Below are 19,851 nucleotides of genomic sequence, written 5' to 3' on the forward strand. Positions count from 1 at the left end.
AGCTATTGCCCTGAGTAGAGTGCCATAGCATCACAGCTCACAGCAACTTCAAACTCTTGGGCTTAAGCAGTTCTCTTGCCTCAGCCTCCCAAGTAACTGGAACTACAGGTGTCCACCACTATGCTTGGCTATTTTTTGTTGCAGTTGTCATTGTTGTTTAGCTGGCCCGGGCCAGAATCAAACCTGCCACTCTTGGTGCATGTGGCTGGTGCCGCAACCACTGTGCTATGAGAGCCAAGCCTCAGTTTTTCAATTTTTAGTAGAGATGGAGTCTCACTCTTGCCCAGGCTGGTCTTGAACTCCCAAGAGTGGTAAGATTACAAGCGTGAACCATAAGGCACTGTGCCTGGCCAATACCCCTTATCTTGGAGTCTATTTTATTTCATACTATATAACCACTGTTTTCTTATGTTTATTTTCACCTGGTAGACCTTTTTAGAAACTTTTACTTTCAACCTATTTGCAATTCTGTTTTTAAAGTATGTCTCTTGTGCTCTCATATAATTAGATCTTTTTCTCCAATCTGAAAGTTTATGCCTTTTAATTGTGTTTGCTGCAATTATTGAAATGATTGGCTTTACATCTGCTATTTTCCTGTTACTTTCTGCTTGTCCCATCTGTGTTTTGTTCCTTTATTCCTGCCTGCCTGCCTTCATTTTGGCTACTTCAGTACTTTTTAGAATTCCATTTTATTCATCGCCTTGTTAGTTATACCTCTTTGGATTAATTTTAGAAGTTTCTCTGAAGATTAAATTATATACCCTTAAGTATCACAGTCTATTTGGAGTTAACATTATATTACTGTCTCATGTGAGATATAATAACGTGGTAACCACATAGGTCTATTATACCCCATCTTTTATGTTATCATCATATAAATTATATTTACATGTGTTAACACTCCACACATAGTATTGTATTTTTTTAAACAGTTACATATAAATATTTTAGAGAAATTAAGAGGAAAAGTAGTCTTATACATTTACCTACATGTTTTCCGTTTCCAGCATTCTTTCTTCCTTCCCACATATCCAACTTTTCATCCAGTATAATTTGTCTTCAACCTAAACTACTTTCTGTAACCATTCTTATCATAAAAGCTGGCAATTTATTCTCTTAGTTTTTATTTATCTTATAAATGTTTTGATTCTGCCCTCAATTGTTTCTGGATAAGTATCCTATACTAACATTTTTTTTTTCCTTTTTAGCATTAAAAAAAAAAAATGTCATTCTGCTCCATTGTTTCCAATATTCTCAGCCATCGTTCATCTTATTCATCCCTTGTGTGTAACGTGTCATCTCTCTTTTATTATTATCAGTTTGACTGTTATGATAGGAGGTGTGGTTTTCTCTACAGCTCGCTCTTTATCAGGATTGCCCCCTTACTTTCCAGGGGTGTGGTAGGCCCAAATCCCATCCTCTGGTTCTTTCAGCCAGTAAAACCATGGGTTCAGCACAATTCTAGCCACATAGTATAGAGATGTCTGAAATTTAGGTGACGAGTTGGAAAAACACGAAACTCACCTGGCATTGTTCCTGTCTTCTGAGTCTTGAGCCCACTCCAGTTTCTGCCTACTTCAGTTACTCTCCTCTGCCTCAAATAGTGAGATTTTATATGTTGTCTAAGTTTCAAGCCATTTTACACAGGAGAGTTGGTCCAACTGAAATTCTCTGCCATTTTTATAGTATTATAATAATATAGAATTTAATATAAAAACATTAAATATTGAAAACTGAAAAGGACAAAAAGAGAATGCAGGTTGAACATCCCTAATCTGAAATGCTCCAAAATCTGAAACTTTGTGAATGCTGACCTGATCCTCAGAGGTTATGCTCAAAGGAAATGCTCATTGGAACATTTTAGATTTGAGATTTTCAGATTAGGCATGGTCAGCAAGCAAGCATGATGTAGATATTCCAAAGTCAAAAAAAAAAATCTGAAATCCAAAACACTCTTGATCCCAGGCATTTTAGATAAGGGATACTCAACCCATACCAAGATATCATGGAGGTAGCAGCTGCAGGGATAAGCTGCCAGCCCTAAGGCTGGGGGAGTAAAGGGAAGAAGTTGGAATTACTACAATTTAGAACCTTAGAGGAAGGGCTCTGTGGGAGCAGTGACCTTGGCCTCTTAGGAAGGGGTGCTGACTGGCGGGTGCTAATGCTGTTAAGGGGGTAGGATAAAGCTGCTTCTAAACGTGTTGGAAAAATGCAGATGGGGAAGAATGCTGCTAATGGAGTGTATGAGCATCATAGGGGTGATCCTGGCAGAGGCAGAAGGCAGACAGGAGGAGCAAGTCCTTTCTTCCTACTCCAGCCTCCAGTCTCCCTCTAGTACCTCTTATTGTTGGAACCCAATAGAAAGGCAACTGCAAAGCATAAAGGGTTCATGATGTCCTAGCCTAGGTAGCACACAGCAGAGCACAGAACCAGGTGGGTATGAAGCTGATGGAGAGTAGCTTAGCTGTGCAGCAGCCTGCCTTTGGCTGCTCATCCTTGTGCATACTCTTCTACACATATTTGAATGTCTTCTTTGCCTAACAAGGTACAGCTATCTTTTAAATGAAGGTCCTTTCCCCAAAATAAAGTCATGAAGTCTTAGTGAGCGGGTCCTCTAATTTCTAAAGTATTCTGAGGTTCCAGGATAAGAATAAGTTTCCTTTACACAGGCTTCCCACCTACAGGAGTCCAGGATTTGTCACTTCTCTTCCCTCAGCTTTTCCTTTTCTAAAAAGTTTGTTGACATTTCTGATCTTGTGTTGTGCTCTCTTCTCCTCTTCTGTTTCCCCTTATAAGTTTATACCTCTTTATATTCACTTCTGTCATTTCAGTGGGTTTGGGAATAATGATGATACCTTGTAGCTGATACTATAGCTGCCCCCCCCCCCCATCTTCCTATATTCTTCTGGCCTACCTTTGGGTTCACCTACAGTCTAGGTGACCAGTTTCCATATACATGGCAAGTCCTGGTCTCTCTGCTTCTCCACCTGAGAGCTTTCTCTGGGGCCCTTAGACTTGTTTAGCCTAAGGGCAGGGTGGCATGGAAGTACCAGGAATGTACTGCCCAGGGCCAACCCTCAGTGAGGCCAAGAGTCATTGAAAAAATGTTTCACTTTCCCATCCCTGGAAGGACAATTCTGACGTGTCCAGCAGCACTGAGCCTCGTTTGCCCATGGTGGCGACCTGCTCATTAACATACTCTTTAACTTTTGCCTCTTTGTGGCTTGAACTTTCTCACTCCCTTACTTGTGCTTCCTGGGCTCACTGGCCAAATGAACTACCTGCACCCAGGTCTTTCTCATAGTCTGCTTTTTGGGGAACTCAAACTAAAACATGTTCAAATTGCTGCATTACACAAGCATATTTTTTATGTTCATACATTTTTTTTTAAACTGCAATTTTCTAGACACTGTGAAATTGAACTGGTAACTTGCATTATTATTTTTACTAACTTGTGTTTGTATGTACATCTCCACAAGTATGTGTGTGTATGTATCTATATGTACATCATCTGCCCATGATCTTAAGTTCATCAACAGTAGGAACTATGACTTCCATATACATGTTTCTCCAGAGTCTAATACAGTCCAGTCTAGCATGAACAGTAGGTACTAACAGATGTTTCTTGATTGATCATTCTTATGTTTAGGCTTCACATACGGTATACATCGTTATACACAAAATCAATACATAAAGTCAATATTAGATCATGTATAAATTAAGAAATGGTTAAATTTACCAAACATTTGTATACTTCCTATATGCAAAAGCATGATGCAGGAACTTAGTAAGATGTGTGATAGTCACTAAAGGGCATGTAATTAAGTGAAAAAATTGAGTTCACAGAAATAAATACTTTATTATGTCAGAGAAGGGAAGGATTAGGGTGGAGTGATAGGCACGATTGGAAATAGCGTCCACATGTAATAATTACTTGAGATGGGCCTTGAGGAATTAGTAGGATTTAAATAGGTGGACAAAGTGGGGAAGGGGAGGATGTTCTGGTTTTGGAGTGCGCTGTGAGAAATTGGTGGTGATGAACATTAAGAGACCCTGATGGAAAGGTCAAGGATTCATATGGAAAATGGATTGAAAAGGACCAGAAAGCACGTGGGGTACGTGAGTGATGAGAATGGCCTAACTGAGGGTTTGTTTGCTGTTCAATAGCAATAGGAAGTTAGCAGTGGAGGGTCTTTGAAACCCAAGGACTTTGTCACTGACACAAGAGGGAATTTTTAAAGGGTTTTTAATATAAACTATAAATAACTACAGTAGTGATTGAAGAGAATTAATGTGGCATGTTGCATAGACAGACGAGAGGGTGCAACAAGGCTGAAGGCAGAGAAATTTCTTACAACCTGCTTTCTAGAATCTTCAGGACTTGAGCTTTCTCTCTCCATGTATTTCTTTTTGTAGATAATATACCATACATTAAAAATTGTTTTTGATTTGTCATCAGGCTTCTTTTAGCTCATAGTATTTGATTAATTAAAAAAGAAGTTTTACAAAAGTTCAAGCAACAGAAAGATTGCAGTCTATCCTTCCTGGGCTATTAGGAAGAGGGGGTGATAGTGATAGAGTGACTTCTGTTTGATTTATTTTAAACTTTTGTACTAAACATTAAAATGACAGCTATACAGACAACCTTATGCATCCCAATTTTGAGATTTAGATTGTTATGAATATTTTCATTGGCAAGTCATTATCATTTTGAATTGTTTTAGTTTGCATATTACTAAATTTTAAGATGATTTTAATACATATAAAGGAAGACTTTTCTGTTTTTCTCACATGTATAATGAACATCAGTGGAAAACATTTAACCAAAATTCACTTTTAAGGAATACTTTTATGTAAATATTGTGATGTATACAAACCCTTTGGAATACCATGAATCTAGTATTTTAGTAGGAATATATTGGGGTTTTGTTTGTTTTGTTTGAGAGAAAGGTCTCACTATGCTGCCCAGTCTGGCTTCAGACCCCTGGGCTCAAGCGATCCTCCTGTCCCAGTTTCTCCTATACTTGAGACCCACAGGTATGCACCACTGCACCTGGCTTTTATTAGTATTTTGTTTTGTTTAGTTTTATTTTGTTTTAGGGGCTTTTTTGTTTTTATTTATTTTTACTTTTTTTAGAGAGAGAGTCTGTCTCTGTTACCTGGAATAGAGTATAGTAGTGTCATCAAAGTTCATAGCAAGTTCACACTCTTGAGCTCAAACAATCCTTCATTATTAAGTAAACTATATCTAATTTAGAATAATGAAGGCATTACTTTTTCTTTAATCCGTATGCTTCAGTTTCCCTTTTCACTCAATGAGCATTGACTGAATGCATCTTCTAGGAATGTCACTGCTAGGTGTTGGGATCCAAAGATGACTCCCAAGTAAGGTCTTCTCAAGAAGACTGTTGTCAGGTAGGGGGCAAGACTTGTAATAAATGAGATGTAAAGTTTTATAATTACTCACAGGCCTTCAAATAGGATATGGTAAGATAGACAATAATAGAATAGACAAGGAAAGAAAAAGGTCAGGGCAAGCTTTAAAGAGAACGTGATACTTGAATTAAGTTTTAAAAGATGAGAGTGTTAAAGAAAAATGGAATTTCTAGGAGAGAAATCAATATAAGTTTCTGAATTGTCTAATTCTGTGTAAAATTCCACCAGCTTTTTTTGCTCAGGCTAACCTCTAGCTGTGGATGAAAATAGAAAGGAAGCTTTTTAGAGTCAGAATGCTTTTCTTTAATAACTCAGAGCCTAGAAGTGATGATGAGGGCAGCATCTAAATGTGTCTTATGAAGCATTATGATATACACTGTGATAGACAATCCCTTGAGAACAAATTGCACTATTTCTGCATCCTCTTCCCTTTGGGAAACTTCAAATCTCACTATCTTCTTTTTGCCCTCTTTCACCTAGTTACCCTTCTAATTTTATGAACTCAGTCTCTTAATAATAATTTTCTTTTCATATCTAGGTTCAAATGAAAGTAATGAGAAGAAGCCCCAGCACTGAGAATAATGGTAGAATTTGCATTTAGAAGGTTAGACCAGGTCCATAATTCATGGATTCAGTATATTTTCCTAGATCAGGCCTACCTTAAATTTTAGTTTCTTGCAATTCCTCAGTTCTTTCTATTTGTGATAAGTATCATTTATCTGTTATAATCCAGGGACTGTTCTAGGTTCTTTGGTAGTATTAATGCCCATAACAGACATAGAACCCCAGGCCAATGGAACTTACATTTTACTAATTATCAAAACAGCTCTGAAAGATTGTTTCTTTAATTACACATAGGTGAAGATTTATTAAAATTATTTTGTTCACTAAAGAACTGAGTTTCTTCAATGTGCCTCATATAGACATTGAGGAGAAGAAGACAGTCTTTATTTTGGGGAAAAAGACTTTTTTGTAGCTGAGGGTTCTATAAGGATAGACCAATATGATGTGGCATATTTCTCCTCATTTATTGTGTAAAAGATGAAAATTTGAAAGTACTAAAAATATGGTGGTTTCAGAGACAGATAAGTGGGTGAAGGGAGAAATATTTAAAGATGAGTTATTTGAAGCTTTCCTTGCCTTGTGTTTCAAGTGAGGAGAGAGGGAAAGGCAGCTACCAAATGACTAAGGCATCAATTATAGCTTGGGTGTACTTTAAATAGGCAGAATACAGAAGCATAGTAAGAAAGCAGAAGGACTAAATAGGAAAAGAATTCTGTTATGGCATTAAAAAAGTCCTATTTATTAAAATTGTAACAAATTTGAAATAAGAGTATTTTCAGCTTTATCTTCTGATTATAGTTCTTATTTGTTGTTTTACAGACACTCTGCTTACTTCTTCAGAAAAAAGCCCATCTCTGCAGACAAATGTGAGTTTGGACAAGAGATCAGACAGTACCAATACTGTTATGAACAGTATAACGGAAGACCCCTTGCAAACACCTCTAGAAAAGCAATCAGCTGCAAAAAGTTTTGAAACATTGATAACTTTACCAGCATTTTGGTCATCAAGTAAAGAATTTATCAGTCACAATTTAAGGATATCCAAGTCAGATTCTACTTTCCATAACCAGACCTCTGTTGAGACACTCTATGTCTCTCCCTCTTTCAAAATATTTGACCCAGCAAAGGAGATTGTGATCAGTAAGGACTGTCATAAACCAACACAATCCAGCATTGTACAGTTGGATGATGAAAACCTCAAGACAACCACGTGGGGTGAGTCTACAAACAAAACAAAACCCTACTTTTCTGAAGCATTTTTTTTCTTTTTTCTGCTTTCTATCTCTATATTCATTCCCTCCTTTCACTCTTCATCAGTGATATCAGTGTGCATGCCATACAGGTGCTTCTTAGCTGGGAAAGTGCCCCTTTTATTAAAGGACTAACAAATAATTCATCATAGTAGGTTCTGAGTGCTTGGTTGAATATGTTACCATAAGTTCTGAGCAGTTTTGGTGCAGACCTAATTAGAAAGAATCAGCATGAAATAAGAGCTTCCTGTTAGAATTTAAGTTACTTATAAAGAGACTATATCAAAAAGAATTGGTTGTTATATTGCTGCATATACACACAAACATATATATGTATGTGTGCCCTTTCATAAAATGGATGTGTACTAATCGCCCATATGAGGCAGGAGGTATTATACTTTTTTTGTCATTAAGAGAGTTGCAGTATTGTTTGAACAGGGTGATAAAGGGTAAAGCCAATTGAGGGTCCTGTTCTTGGCTGTCATTTACTAAATCCAGCATCATATAATTATGCTTCCTTTTTTAAAGTTAATTAGTAAAAGAATAAGGAAAAATACACAACTCATTTTATGAAGCCAGAAAAATCTCATACCAAAACATGACAAAAACGTTACAAGAAAAGTATAGACCAATATCCCTCATTAACAGAGACATAAAAATTCTTAATAAAGTATTAGCACATCAAATCCAGCAATTTATAAAAAGAATAAGACATCATGACCAAGCATATTTTTCCCAGAATTATAAGGTTGGCTTGACATTTGAAATAAACTCTGTAGTCTACCGTATTAACAGAATAAGATGAAAATGATATAATTGTCTTGATTCACGCAGAAAAAGCATTTGACAACATTTTAGACCCATTTACAATTTTTTAAAAATCTAAGCAAACTATGAATAAAAGGGAACTTCCCTGAAGCTGATAAAGGGCATATATTTAAAAAAACTTTTTATGTGCTGTTGCCATAATTAATGATGAAAGACTGAATGCTTTGCTGCTCAAGATCAGCAACAGGGAAAGAATGTCTGCTGGTACCTCTTTATTCAGCATTGTATTGGAGCCCTAGCCAGGGAAGTAAGGCCAGAAAAAGAAAGAAAAGGCACATATATTGGAGAGGAAGAAATAAGACTGGGTTTTATCCAAAAGTGACATAATTATCTGTGTGAGGAATCTCAAAGAATCTATTAAAAAAAAAAGCTTTTGGACCTATTAGGTGAGTTTAGCAAGATTTCAGGATATAAAGTAAACATAAAAAATGAATTGCATTACTGTCCACCAATAATGAACAATTAGAAATTAAAATTAAAACAACAGTACCACTTACAGTGGCATAAAAATACCAAAATACTTAACAAAAGACTTGCAAGCCCTCTACACTGATGACTATGAAATGTTTCTGAGAGCAATCAAAGACCTAAATAAATTGAGAAGATATACTATGTTCATGGACAGTCTTGATAACAAAATTCAGTATTGTTAAAATGTCATTTCTGTCCAAGTAACTCTGTAGGTTCAGTGCAATCCCTGAAGGCTTTTATTTTATTTTGGTGGAAATCAACAAGGTGAACATTGATTTTTTTTTTTAAATATATTCATTCATTGATCCTTTTTTTTTTTTTTTTGAGACAGAGCCTCAAGCTGTCCCCCTGGGTAGAGTGCCCTGGCATCACAGCTCAGAGCAATCTCCAACTCCTGGGCTCAAGCGAGTCTCCTGCCTCAGCCTCCCAAGTAGCTGGGACTACAGGCGCCCACCACAATGCCCGGCTATTTTTTGGTTGCAGCCATCATTGTTGTTTGGCGGGCCCGGGCGGGATTCAAACCTGCCACCTTAGGTGTATGTGGCTGGTGCCTTAGCCACTTGAGCCACAGGTGCCAAGCCGAGCCTTAATGTCTCATTCCAATCTTGTTAATAGGGAGGAAGAGGGAAAAACAGACATAAAATGTATATGTGACATTGATAGATTTAACAACATATACTGGAAATTCTTGATAGAGAGGGGTGAAAGAAATACAGTATTTCTCTTTTGATAAGTTAGGGCCAAATTATTTCTGTATTAGTTGTTTAGAACATGGCTTGGCTCCTTGATTGAGGGCTTCATGACTGAAAATTGCCTAGCTCCCTAGAAGAGGCAGTATGCGCTTGATAGAGTTTGAAGGCAGAGCTCCCAGTTCTACAGGGAGATTAGAGAATAAAACAAATGTCCCTAAACCTCACCATGAAGTCAAAGTAGGGCTCAGATTTGGCTGAATAACATGGTTGCTGATAACACAGGCTTGGGAGTCAGACTGCCTGGGGTCATAATCCCAGCTCAACCACTAATTTTGTGACCTTGGGTAAGGCACCTGACCTCTCTGTATTTCATGATCTTTATTTCTAGAGTAGAGATGATGATGGCACTGCTATATTGAGCTATTGTGGCAATTTAATTGATGAGCAAATGTAAAAGTGCTTAGAGTGGGCCTAGAACTCTGTAGGTGCAATATAAAAATTTGCTATTACTCAAATGCACGTATTTTTAACCCCCTTATAGCCCTCATAAATCCCCTCTGGTTGTTTCCAAAAGTACCTAGGAATTTCTCATGGATTCTCAGGAACAGGTAAGTTCTTATCTTTCCAGAAAGAGCATTTCAGGCAGAGGAATAATACCGAGCTGTAACTGAGCAAAGAGATTCCAGGAAGCTCCAATTTGTTCTGTATTGAGCAGCCAGTGGTCTGATCACTAGTACTCCCCAACTTAAACCAAAGACTACTTCCCATGTTTTTTGGGTAAGGGTCAAATATCCTTCCAAGCCCTGGGCAGCCCAGTTTCTGCCTCTTTCTCCAGCCTGGTGCCCTTTGTTTGTCAGATAAGCTGTGTTGTTCCACCAGGCTATGCTGTGGTTTACTTTGGCAGAGCACTCCAGACCCACCCCTATTACCAGTTCACCCTGCTCATCCTTCAGTGGACAGCTCAAACATCACTTCTTCCAGCTTTCCTGAGGCCCTTAGGGGATTTCAAATCCCCCTAACTGAATGCTGTCTTAGTGCCCTACAATTATCCTTCATACCTTTACAGTCATTCTAATTAGATAATAATTACATATGTTGTAAGTGTTCAGTGTCTTTCTCCCCCACTGAAATGTCAGCTGCATGAAGGAAGGCTCCGTGTCTGCCGTGTTTATTATTATATCCCTGGCACCAAGCCCAGTTTCTTGTAAATAGTAGGTATTCAGTATCTAATAAGTAAATCAAAACCAGCAGAAATAGACGGTATGCACGAAGAAGTGATCAAAGAAAACACTGGGAAATTATGTCAAACAGATGGCGAGGAGCTATGTATGCTGGGTTAAAAAGTTTGGATTTAGAGGCGGCGCCAGTGAGTAGGGCACTGGCCCCATATACTGAGGGTGGCGGGTTCAAACAAGGGGGCTGGAAATGAGTGAGAAGGAAGGTAAGCTTGGAACTCAGGATTTCAGAGTAGTGCAGTTCTGAGTGTTGACATTCTAGGGAGTGCTCAGAGGGGTTGCTAAAGGTCATCTTGGTTGAGGAATTCAAGGAACAGTGAGACTAGGATGGAGACCTAGTCCCTACAGACACTAAGATCACTCAAGATGATGGAGAATAAAGGTAGTGTCTCTATACCTGGTTTTAAGAAGTCCAAGTCTAATGTTAGAAATTCTTTGGAGAGCAAGAGCTAGGCAAATTTAAAAATATTTGCACACTCATGTATTAGTGGATCTCTAATATCAGGGAAGTGAAGGCAGCCACCTAATATACCCTAATATTTTTACTGATGGAGAGGGACAGACTAGCTGTAGCAACTTCACTTTACCTTTGGATCCTGAATAACTCTGTTCCTGCAATAATTCATTTGTTCTCCTCAGTTTGAATTTTAAGTTATATATCTGCTCAAGCTATTCTTTTAATTTATTACCTAATTACATTGATAATATATACTAAAAAGAAAAAAAGGAATTAGTGGATACTTAGACACCAGAGATGGTGGCAGGCAGCTTTCATTCTCTTAAGCCACATTATAATAGGTATGTTCAACTACGTTAGACCTTTTGAATTTTTTTGATGGAAAAAAAAAACTCTATACTTTCTCATGTTGGTTAGTGGTGGGCATTCTCACTGGCTTTATCTTGTTACCAGACAAAGAGGATCCAGCCACCTGTCACTGTAAAACCAATATGCAGAAACTGGGGTAGGTCCACCAAACTTTGTCAGAAGGCCAGAGATTCTGGAGAATAGTAACAGTAGCCTCTCCAAGAGTGTTCTGTTCTTCCATTTCCAAAATCACAGTTTTATACATAAAAGTTCAAAGCAAAGACCACATAGACCCTTATTAAGTAATAATCAGCATACTTCAGTGACCTAGTATAACATTTCCAATTTAAAAATCAAATTCCTAAATCAGTTCTCCTAAACCAAAGACCGCATTAACCCTTAATAATCAGCACAACTCAGTGACCTATTACATTTCTGATTCAAAAGTCAATTTTTTAAATCAATCTTCCTAAACCATTCAAGATGGGCATCTTTAGGGTGGAAGCTAAATTTACAAAACAGTAAGAATGGGAGATCTGAGGTAAAGGTCTCTGAGGACCTAAACCGACAGACCAACTGTGTCAGGTTGGCCTGAGCCTGACTGATTCCATCTTATTCTCACTACGTTTGCTTTCAATCCTTTTTCCCATCTCATGGGTTCTGTGTTTACCATGGACTTCAGTAGCATAAGAGTTGTTCTGTATAGCTCTTTTCAGTTTACCTTTGCTAGCTAAAAATACCAACTATGACACACACAGAAGACCTATTAGCCATGTCCTCTTCCTTTTTGTTGGTAAAAGGCTTCAGAGCCAGGACAATGAACTATTTGCTTAGAAGAAATGAGGAAAATGGTAGAAATCAGTTCTGCAAACTGTCCCAGCTAACTCTGAGCTACTGATCAGCCTGATTCAAAAGCACCAGACAGAGCAGAGAGTTGAAGGGAGCCTTCATCTCTCCCTCCAGGGAGGCCAGGGAAGCCAGGGAAGTACCCCCAGAAACTCTTCTAACTGGAAAAAGACTCATTAGCAATCACTCCCTATTCCTCCTTCCTCCTAACTCCTGGTGACCACTAATCTACTTGTTGTCTCTATGTATCTGCCTACCTAGATATTTCATGTAAAGGGAATCATGTGATATGTGGCTTTTTGTGTCTGGCTTCTTATACTTAGTGTAATATTTTCAAGGTTCATCCACATTGCAGCATGTATCAGTATGTTATCCCTCTATGGCTGTATAGTATTCCATTGTGAAGATATACAGTCATCCCTTGGTATATGCAGGTGGTTCCAAAACCACCCCTGTATACCAAAATCTATGCATACTCAAGTCAGCTCTGAGGAAACCAATAATGGGAAAAGTCAGCCCTCTGTATATGCAAATTTTGCATCCCACAAATACTATATGTTCAACCTGAGTGTTGTTGAAAAAACCCAGGTATAAGTGAAACCTCAAAGTCCAAACCTGTGTTGTTGAAGGGTGGACTGTATACATTTTGTTTATCAGTTCATCAGTTGGTGGACAGTTGGGTTGTTTCCACTTTTTGGCTATTACAAATATTTTTGCTATGAACATTTGTAACATATTTCCAGTGTTACATTTTAAACCACAGAACAAAATCAGAGTATTTTAATTTATATAGTTAACTTGACAGCCAGTATATATCAGAAAGGAAAATAGAAAGAGATACAGTAGAGAATGAAAGCGAATTGTACAGTGGACTGTTGAATGTGTTTAGTTGGCTGAAGACCTTCTGCTTACAGAAAAATTTACATTTACAATTTATAAGGGTTTAAAATGTTTTGGGAAATTTACTTGTCATTTTATTTTTGTAGCACAGTGCTCCTAAACGCCTTTAAAAGGGAAAGTTTTAATATCAGTTAACTGGCCCAATGTTATTTATGAGTATAATAAGTTAAAGATAACACATCAGCATTTGGGATAATTTTATCAGTGCTATCTTTAAGCAAGCCCAGGATTAATTTGTGTGCATATATTGCACATTGAGATTTTAAAATATAGCCATTTATTGTAGCTTATTTGCAATAATTGTTGCATCTCAGCTCTGTTGAGTAGTCTATATGAGAGTTAACATACCCAAATAACTTCTGGAAGGGGAACTAAATGGATAGGGGAGATGCACCCTGGAGAGTGGCTTGAAGTGTGTGTGCAGCTGTGGAGTGTTTGGAAACAACAGTAAATTGGTGTGCGGCAATTAGAGCTGAAGTGGCTTGTTATAAGCAAAAGCTTCTTGTAGCCTGTGAATCAAAGCTGCAGAACTGTAAACAATGATAAGCTGTAGTCAGCAGTTGTAGCCACACAGTGAAAGAAAGGTGGACAGATAGTAGAAAGAAGTGGTTCCCAAACTTTAGCATGCCTCAGAAACACCTAGAAGTTTGTTAAAACCTTGTTTTCTGGCAGTTCACTTCTCCATCAGCTAGAAGAGAAATGTTGAGGTTGACATATCCATCAAGGACAGTAGCTATCCTGGCTTCCAATGCTTAGATGAAACCTCAGAGGTGTGGCCTTCTGGTTAGGGGTCTTAAATTTGATATTGTTGGAGCTTTCATTATATCCCTGGGGGTTGTGGCTCCCCGTAAGTTTGCTGTGGCTGAACCAAGAAAGAAGTCATACACAGATTTTTATAGCAATTATGATTCCATGAAGGATTTTGGAGAGATGAGAAAGGCTAGTATCTTTCAGAGTACAAAGTCATTTTAGAATATAAAGAATTTCTTTGGGTTCACTTCTTAGGAGTTTGTCACTGACCTGTGTTCCTGAAATATGAAACATCAACATGTGGGTTAAAGAAGAGTTTCTCTTGGTAAATAAACAGTTAACAAATACAGCATTTACACACACATGCATGCACAAACTTAGTTTTCTGGACCCAACCCCAGTTTCTAATTTAGTAGGTCTGAGGTAGGACCCAAGACCTTCCTTCTAACAAATTCCAAGTTGATGCTGCTATTATCACACTTCAAGAATCACCAGCGTAAAGTTAAATACCAGATTTTTTTGTCACATCATATATAGGTGACTAGCATAACTTTGTATCTGTAAGTAGATGACATGATATTAATATTTGACTCAAATATCATTTTCCTCTTGGTCTACTTAAATGTTTCTTATTAAATCATTCTTTCTGACCAGAGTGAACTCAATCCTTCTCTTTCTAGAATAGTTTCTTAGTATTTTCACAGATGTGTTTTGGATCCTATAAATCTCAGAATCTCATCAAAAACATATAGTTCTATCACCTGATGCACCAATTTTGCCTCAACATCCTTGGCAAGTGGCCATTCAGGCTGTGCATGAGCTCTTGGGTATTAAGAAACTCACCATATCCCAAAGCAGCTCATTCCTTGCCTGGGGAATTCTGACTATTAGAAAGTTTGCTATTAATTAGGCTAAAATCTGTTTTCCTGTAACTTTCACCTGATGATGCCAGTACTATCTCATGAAAAATATGAGAAGTAGAAGTTATTATTATTAAGGTTTTGTAACTATCTTCAAATAATTGAATATACCCTCTTCCCCTTTCTCCTACTGTCTCTTTGGGTAATATTAACATATCTATTTATCAACCATTCTTTATAGATAAGATGTCAAGTCCCCTCACCATCCTGGCTGCTAGCCTTCTAAATTTTATAGCCCAACTTTGACATAATTATGAGTAAAAATAATTATAATATCATAGAATGGTGTAGAAGTATGGCATCTGATTAAGATCATATGCTTTGGCATTAGAGAGACTTGAGTTGGAATCCCATCCCTGCCCTTTTATAACCAATCTTGGGAAACACTTTTAGCCTGTTTGAGTTTCCTTTGCCTCATTTAAAATGGGATTATAAAACCTACTGCACATTATATGCTAAATAAAGAGAATTAGAAAACAGCTGTTTGAAAAGTAGTTAAATCCTTAGATTTCTCTACTTTTCCAGACAGATGAACAACTGCCTTGAATGCCCACTCACTTCCATAAACCCTGGAAGAATCTGGAGATTTGTTTTCTGAAGAGAGTAGATGGAAGGTCTCTGAAATGAGAGAGGCTAGGAGAGTCAAGGGTGTGAGTATTATAACCAAAACCACAGAAGAAAGTGACCATGAATACCAAATGGCTTTCTGAGCAGGAACTGAGACCTGCTTGCACCTTACTCCCCCACCCCCCGCAATCTGTTCAGGAACTCTCCAAGGCTATAAAAAGAAAGTTCTAAAAGGCAGGTTTTGGTCAATAGGTCTAAAAATTTACATTTCCTCTCTGTCAGTTTAGCCCTTTCCAGATATTGTGAAAATAGAGCCCCCCCACGGGCTATCAGCAAGAGAGGGAGAGAGAGAGATGGAAAGCTAATATGATAGACCTTAGCCCTTACTGAGAACCTGTGAGGTAGATAATTTTTCTGTTCTTGGTGTTTTTCTGTTATTTTAGCAAGTCCATCCTTTCAGGAACATTCAGTACCCTCTTCTTGGCTATTTGAGACTTCATATTAGTGCTAACTATATTCCCCCTCAGTACTGTAGAACCTTTGAACACATCCTTCCTATGTAGCCCTGACTTTGTAGCCTTTAACAGATCTCTCCCTATCTCCCTACCAACCGTCCCACTGCCCTTCTTAGCCTCTAGTATCCTTTGTTCTATTTTCTGTTTCTCTGAGATCATTTTTTGTAGTGTCCACATATGAGTGAGAACCTGCAGTGTTTAACTGTTCCTGGCTTATGTCACTTGACATAATGTCCTGCATCTCCACTCATGTTGCGTCAAAGGACATGATTGCGTTTTTTTAATGGCTGAATAGTATTTCATTGTGTATATATACCACATTTTCCTCATTTATTCAACTGTTGTTGATGAAGGAGCTCAGGAAATTTCACCCCAAGATATGACTCCTTGGTAAAAAGAATATTTTAAACTAAAGGCTCTTAGAGATTAACAGAGACATAAACCAGACCAATCAAAAAGAACATTGGACTTCCCTTCCCCTCCCCGTTATCTCAATATATTTCAGGAAAGAAAATCAAGAATGTAACCAGACCTGACCCAAAGTATTTAAAATATAACCCGTCTCTCAGGTTAATTTACAGGTCAATCTGTTTCCCCCATCCATTCATCTTCCCTAGTAACTGCTTATCACACCTAAGCAGGATCACCTGTGCTGCTCATCTCCCTCTCCCCTCTAAAAAAATGTATAAAAATATCGGGATCCCACTGGGATATTGAATAATCACCCTGTGATTCTCCCCATGCACACAGTAAATAAACCGGTCTCTTATTAATCTTATTTAATTGTAAGTTTCACTAAACTTTCAGGGAAAGGGGAAGAGATAGTGGAAACCTAGGTTGACTCCCTATCTTATCTACTGTGAATAGTACTGCAAGAAACATGAGGGTCTTTTTGTTGTACTGATTTTTGAAAACTTTTTTTAAAGCTGATCATTAATATCCTCAAAGAAATAAGAAAATACAATATATCCATGAAACAAGAGCAGGGTTATACAAAAAGAACTTCTGAGGAAAAGATAGCTCTTGGAAATTAAAAATATAATAGCAGAAATGGAAAGCACAGTGGTAGAATTGGAAGCTAAAGTTGACAAAATCTCCAAGAAAAGTAGGGACAACTGGAAAGAAAATTAGAGGACTAGTCCTAGAGCTCTAATACCTGAACAAAAGGAGGTCCAGAAAGAGATGATAGAGAAAACAAAGGAGAAAATAATTAAATCATTTAAGAAGAGTTTCTGAAGCCAAAGGAGATAAGTTGCCCGATTGGAAGTACCACTTTCACTGGACTTTAATGAATGGAGATAGTCCCATTTCAGGGCACATCTCTGAGAAGCTTTAGAACACCAAAGAGTAAAGAGAAAATTCTGTAATACTTCAGAGATAAGTAGGCTATGTGTAACAAGTAAGAATTAGAATGGCTCCAACTCCTCAGCAGGAAAACTGGAAACAAGAAGACAGTGAAATGTGGGCTTCAGCATTCTGAGAGAAGAGGATCTCCCACCTAGAATTCTTTATCCAAACAATCATTAAACCTAAAAGTGCAGTTCAGACATGTACTTTTCAGAGATGCAGGTTCTCAAAGGTTTAACTTTCATACATCCTTTTTCATTGAGCTACTGGAGAAGATGTATACCAAACTGAGAGTAAACCCAGGAAGAGAACGATAACATGGGACACAGAAAACAGGAGAGCCAACACAGAAGGATGGCGACAGGGCATGTCACGTGACAGCGGTGATCCAGACACACCGCATTCCCAGTTCAGAGGCCCTTAGTGTGATTTGGGACACAAACTCAGGAGGCTGTCTTCACTGACACACCCACTACCATCATCCATCTTTTTAACCAAAGGAGAGAATGTCTGGATTAGCCTGACCTAGATTCTAAGTATTCTTGGCTTGCCTTGACCATGTGCCGATGAAGTGCCTGCTTTGCTTTTCATGTCCTGCTGCTGCATCAGCTGAGAATATTCATTTCATTCCCCAGAAGTTTTATGATTGGAATTTTTCCTGAGAACTAGAGATAGGCCATGCAGTATTTGGGGGCAGTAAATAGAAGCTGCCTGCTTTGGCCATAATTATTATAGGAGGTTCAATTTAGTTTAGAAAGGACACAAATATGTAAAGCAAAACAAAATAATGTAGAAAGTCACATGTGCTAAGTGATAAGCATCAAATTCCCTGTTCTATGAGTTATAATGAATAAGTTTGGTTTCTCTAAAGTAGCAAGTTCAGAGTTAGTTGCAAAGACTTTAGATCTGGACTTCACTAATTTGTACCACATGCCACGAGTGAGTATAAATATCCTAAAGGAAAAAAGTTTTATGTTTAAGAAAGTTGGCCAGGCACAGTGGCTCATGCCTATTATCCCAGCACTTTAGGAATCTGAGGCAAGAGGATCACTTGAGCCCAGGAATTCAAGACCAGCCTGAGCAACATAGCAAGACCCAGTCTCTGCAAATTTAAAAGTTAGCTGAGTACACAGGCTGAGGCAGGAGGATAGCTTGAGCCCAGGAATTCAAGGATGCATGAGCTATAATCATGCCACTGCACTCCAGCCTGCCCAGCCTAGGCAACAACCTAAGACCATATTTCTTAGGGAAAAAAGAAAGTTTGGAAAACATTTGAAAAAATTACAATAAATTTCTCAGAAATTTAAATGTGTTAATGAATGTTATTAATCACCTATTGGGAGGTACAGTATACAGATGCCCCGTCTTATTTTACTGCGAAACCCTGTTCCACAAAATGTCTTCCAACATCTTAAGGAACACAGTGTTCCTCAGAATAGTCTGGGAAATGATGATTTAGAATGAAGTATGAGAGAAGAGGCTTGCTATAATTTTGCCTAAAAGGAAGTAAAAATTTTCTCAAATCTTTAATTTTATAGAAAATAGGTTTAGAATGCTTTTTATTTTACTTATGGTTTCTTAGAGAAAATGATCTCAAATGGATTGGACTTGAGTCTTGATTATATTTGACCACAGAGAGAAAAAGACTAATTTTACTAACTTTTGGGCACTTATAGTCTTATACTTGGTAGTTCATTTGCCATAATAATCACTGTAGGGGGAGAAAGATGAAGGAATCACAGTTACAGGTTTCTCAGACTTTCTACTTTAAATACCAACTTAAAATGCTGGCAGTCAGTAGAAAGGGGTTTAATACTTTTCTGCTTTCTCTAATTAAGTTTAGAGTAAAAATATGTTGGGCAGGGTTTGGGAGTCAAGATGAATATTGATAAATCTATTTTAGTTTCATTTCCATGGTATTATTGATATATAATACATCTGTAGATTTTCTCAGTTTCCTGCTTTGGGTTTTTTTAGACTTATTGTGAATACTTAACATTTAAAATTCTAAGTAGTTTATTTATGTTGAGACCTTCCAGATAGGCTTTTACATTATAAAATTATTTTAGCTATTACTCTCATTTGTATATTGCATAAATCTTTCTCGTTTATACATTTTAGTTTCAACTACCTCTGAGGAACCATCTTCCTTTTCTACTTTATCCATGTCATCTCCTGATTCATCCTCTCCAGAGAAGTCGGTTCATCTCTTACCCCCAATTCTGGCCAGACCTTCCTTCTGGACTTTGCCCCATCAACAGTTCTCTTTTGCTCCCTTTAAAGATGGAGATAAGACAACCAAGCTTCATCACCCCTTTGCTCCTAGGGGCCCAGTGTCTTCTGATGAAGAGGAAAGTGGCAACCTCAACCAACTGGAAATTCTTCCAGATAACTCTGATTCTGCTAAAAAGACAAGTCATGGATCTAGCAATAATTGGGTAGAGTTTTCCACCCCAAATGTAGACCACTTCACCTCTCTGTCCTGTTCTAGTTTTCCAATAACCAAAGGCCTGCCCAGGGAACCTGAAGCAAGCAATTCCATTATGGTTCTTCTAGGGGAGGTCAAAAGTGCAATAGTTCGACTCCACGAAGACCTGAGCACAGTGATACAGCAGCTGGGTACCATCAGCAGCCATCTGGGAAGTGCGAGTGGGAATAGTCCATCCAAAAGCCAATCTTTGGAGGTCCCCCAGTTTTCTGAGGGGAGCTCACATCAAATCTAATC

The 19,851-nt window shown here is 38.0% G+C and overlaps 1 protein-coding gene across 1 annotated transcript in view; it reads left to right on the plus strand.

The window, feature by feature from the left end:
- The window catches only part of ENTHD1 (ENTH domain containing 1), an 80,177-nt gene extending 60,328 nt beyond the window's left edge, over positions 1–19,849 (plus strand). Inside the window, exons 5-6 of the mRNA XM_012801126.1 lie at positions 6,820–7,215; positions 19,248–19,849. Coding sequence (XP_012656580.1) covers positions 6,820–7,215; positions 19,248–19,849 — 998 coding nt within the window. The remainder of the gene's footprint in view (positions 1–6,819; positions 7,216–19,247) is intronic.
- Positions 19,850–19,851: the final 2 nt, after the last annotated feature.

The sequence above is a fragment of the Otolemur garnettii genome, unplaced genomic scaffold (genome assembly GCF_000181295.1).
Source record: "Otolemur garnettii isolate 467f Iridium unplaced genomic scaffold, OtoGar3 scaffold00007, whole genome shotgun sequence".
Taxonomy (NCBI): domain Eukaryota; kingdom Metazoa; phylum Chordata; class Mammalia; order Primates; family Galagidae; genus Otolemur; species Otolemur garnettii.